At 49.2% G+C, this 3647-nt stretch overlaps 1 protein-coding gene across 1 annotated transcript in view; it reads left to right on the top strand.

Moving 5' to 3' along the window:
• The window catches only part of MOGAT2 (monoacylglycerol O-acyltransferase 2), a 50570-nt gene that overhangs the window by 41422 nt on the left and 5501 nt on the right, over nt 1-3647 (top strand). The window contains 2 exon segments of the mRNA XM_006021965.2: nt 2686-2860; nt 3528-3647. The exon segment at nt 3528-3647 is cut by the window's right edge and continues 25 nt beyond it. Coding sequence (XP_006022027.1) covers nt 2686-2860; nt 3528-3647 — 295 coding nt within the window.

The raw sequence follows: 3647 nt of genomic DNA, 5'->3' as shown, positions 1-3647 counted from the left end.
CTGCTTATTCACCACCAGCAGCCCAGGAGTCTTTTAGGTCCTAACCCAGCAAAGCACTGCAGCCAGTGATTCTCCGACAGTGCCAGGGCATCCTGGGGCACCTTGATATCCTTTCAAGGGTGCCGCACAGTGTTAGCACGGTTACTTGTGCAAATGTGATTTGCAAGATCAGCCCAGCACTCTCAAATAGGAAGCCATAGTGTTTAAGCCATTCTGCCCTGCTGTGGGCTTTCTGAGCTCTTTGCAATGGAAGAATTGCTCTGTTATTTTTCTGCAGCCAAAAAAACCAAGGGAAAACCAAGAGCTGGCATTTTGTGAGAGGGGTTCTCAGCCTAACGAAGGGTGCCTGGGGTCTAAAAGGGTTAAAAACCCCAACTTAAACGTTGCTTTACTCTGAGCACGCAGGCGGTCTCGTGGAGGTCAGCGGTGGTGTTTGTGACATGAGGGAGATGGAGACACGTGCAGCCATAGTTTGGGTTATAATACGATTCCTCCAAGGGTTTGTCCAAACTTTATTACAGCCCCCACTAGGACAGCCTGTGTAGTGGGTATGGAGGACCAGGACTCTGATCATGCCGCATTATTCTCATGCTTAAAACTCCACTGAAGGCTTTCTCCGGGAGGAGTGGGCTTTTCGTTCCCAAGTGCTGCCCCAATTCCCATCCATCAGCTTGCAGCTGCGCTCTCGCAGGCCTGGGGCAGAGGCATCCGCAGCACACCCGACACCGTCCAGAGCCCAACAGAACGAGCTGACAGGAGAAGCAGCCAGGTTATGAAGCAAGGAAATACATGGGGGAGAAATTCAGCTGTGGTTCAGGAGGCCACAACAGCCCCTGCACTATCTGAGCACTGCCTCTTTAGCGTGTGCTGTTGGCTGCTGTTGCCTGTTATTCAAGGTATTAATCATCGGAGGATCAGTGCCCCCTTCTCCGTGATGTCTCTGCTTTTAAAGCAGTCTCCTTGACCATGACGGCCAAACACTTTCCCCATTGCCAAATCCTTCCTGATATCCCAATCCGCTCCTTGCTACCATGGCTATGCTGCCTGCATGGCTATGCTGTTTGTCTACACCACACAGCACTCACAGCAGTGACTACAGTCTAGGTGGGATCTTCACAGCAAGAAACATGTCTTATCTACGTTCAGTAGACAGAGACATCACTCTTTTCAGTTCCCAATTTCCCCACATCCCACACAAAAGCAGTGCCCCATGCATCTACTGTGAAAAAATTATTTGGATCAGCAATAAAGAGTCATGACACTGGGCACATCTACATGTGCATTAATGCCCCACAATTACAGATCCTCAAGTTTAGCACCTGTAATAACAGGTGCTAAACACGTCATCGGCGCTATTGCACATCTTTTTTATGTGATGCAAATGCATAATAGACTAATTTCACTGTGCATTCGCACGGCTTTCGCCATGGTGTGCAAATGCGCAGTAGAATTAGCCTAGTGCGTTTCTAGTATCTTGTGTAGACGTGCCCGCTGTGTTTAGAAGAGTTATTGCCGCCCAAAAAATAAATAAAAAAGGATCCCACTGAATTTTAAACCTCTGCCATGTGTGTTTTTGATGTGCCCTTCATTTTAAGTCACTGTCACACGGTGAGCCTTGGAGCAGAACAGCATTTTTGGATGAAGAGCTTATTCACTGAAAAATGCAGGCTCAGGCCGAGCAAAACTATTTGCCAAATTCAGCACAAATCCTCAGGGTTTCAACAAGCAGAAACTTAGACAAGCTCGAAAAAAATTCACAAAGGTGTTGCCATTTTCAGAATGATACCCTGTGGTTTTTTGGTTTGGTTTTACTTTGAGCTACTGTTTTGAGTGCAAATCTGCATAAATTTAATCTTAAAAACAGAAAATCTTCAGAATCAAAACAAAATGTTTCCTTCAAACTGAAAAGGATGTTATTTATTTTTTTGGCAGGGTCCAGGGAAAAGGTCATTGGGCAAGGAAATGATAACATTTTCTTGGAGAGTTGACTTTAAACTAAATGTTTTGGTTCAACCAGTGAACCAAAAAGTCAATGATTTGCCCCATTCTAATGAGGCTGAGCACAAATTCCCTTAAAGGGGCCGGCTTATTTAGGGCTGGACAAGGTTGGATAAGTTCTGGTGGTGTAGAAACATGGAGGAGGAGGAGGAAGTAACCTTCAGGCACATTGAGGGGATCTAGACAAACACAAGTAGAGAGAGGTGATTAGCTGTGCTAGTCTAGAGGTGGTTAACTGTGTTAGTCTAGAGGTGGTTAGCTGTGCTAGTCTAGAGGTGTTAGGTAGTGTTGGACTAGAGGTGGTTGGCTGTGTTAGTCTAGAGGTGGTAGGTTTTGCTAGTCTAGAGGTGGTAGGTTTTGCTAGTCTAGAGGTGGTTGGCTGTGCTAGTCTAGAGGTGGTAGGTTGTGTTAGTCTAGGGGTGGTTGGCTGTGCTAGTCTAGAGGTGGTTGGTTGTGTTAGTCTAGGGGTGGTAGGTTGTGTTAGTCTAGGGGTGGTTGGCTGTCCTAGTCTAGAGGCGGGGGGGGGTGGTGGTGTCTGTGGCTGTGCTAGTCTAGAGGTGGTAGGTTGTGTTAGTCTAGAGGCGGTTGGCTGTGCTAGTCTAGGTGGGTAGTAATGATTTAGTGACTTGCCCACAATCACTGAGGGATTGAGTGTTAAACGTCTTTTCTTGTCACGTGCCCCCGTAGGTTTAATCGCATCAGACAAGGAGAGCGCTTCCTCTGTGCTGAGGAAACCAGGAGGGGGGAACATACTGGTCATCGCTGTGGGAGGCGCACAAGAGGCCCTGGACGCACGACCTGGAGCCTTCACACTGCTGCTGAAAAACAGAAAGGGATTTGTTCGCCTGGCCATCGAGCATGGGTAATGCAGAGAGCAATGCCAATCTGCTCACCCGCACACCACGGCGAGGGTCTGTGGACAGATGTTGGGGCACCTTGGCTCTGAAGAACCTCTCCTTCTGCTTCCACAGCCCCGGGAGGGAAGGATGTCTGTCCACAGGGCTAATTCCCTGCCACATCCACGGCAGGAGGGCAATGAAGAGCTGGTCCAAGGGTACCGTGATGCCAATGGAGGCTGGTACCTCGAAGGACCAACTCCAAAGCCCACTGAGGTCAGGGGTGTCTCTCCATTGAGTGCAGTAGCTCAGGCATAAAAAAAGCAAAGCCCATTGGTTTTGCTTCAGGTTGGCCTGGAGTCCACAAAATGGTCCTCTCCCCGAATAGCCCTCCGGTTAGTCACAGCAAGGAGTGACGGGGATTGCTCTGGGCCAGGTTAAACCTCCTTTGCTAAACTGGGAGAAGGACTGACTCCTGCCCGTGGAGTTATCATCCTGGGGTGCCTCTGTGTCTGCTCTGCCAACATTGCCACTAGCCTCCACTTTATCTCCAGTCCAAGGGCAGGGTGGGACCCTGATAGCAGGCTTTTGCTTTTGAACCGAAAGACATCCGCATCCCTCGTGATTTCCTCTGGGAAGCTAACCCTCACTCCGCTGGGTGAGTGACCCGGTTTCCCCATCCTCCCTCGGCAGAGTTTCGCTCATCCCGGCGTTTTCGTTCGGTGAAAACGAGCTCTTTGACCAAGTCGACAACCCCAAGGGCTCCTGGCTGAGGAACATGCAGCACCGTCTTCAGAAATTCATGGGCATCTC

The sequence above is a fragment of the Alligator sinensis genome, unplaced genomic scaffold (assembly GCF_000455745.1).
Source record: "Alligator sinensis unplaced genomic scaffold, ASM45574v1 scaffold1008_1, whole genome shotgun sequence".
NCBI classification, from domain to species: Eukaryota; Metazoa; Chordata; order Crocodylia; family Alligatoridae; genus Alligator; species Alligator sinensis.
Note: the sequence above shows the minus strand (reverse complement) of the source record. Positions and strands in the feature narration are given on the sequence as shown.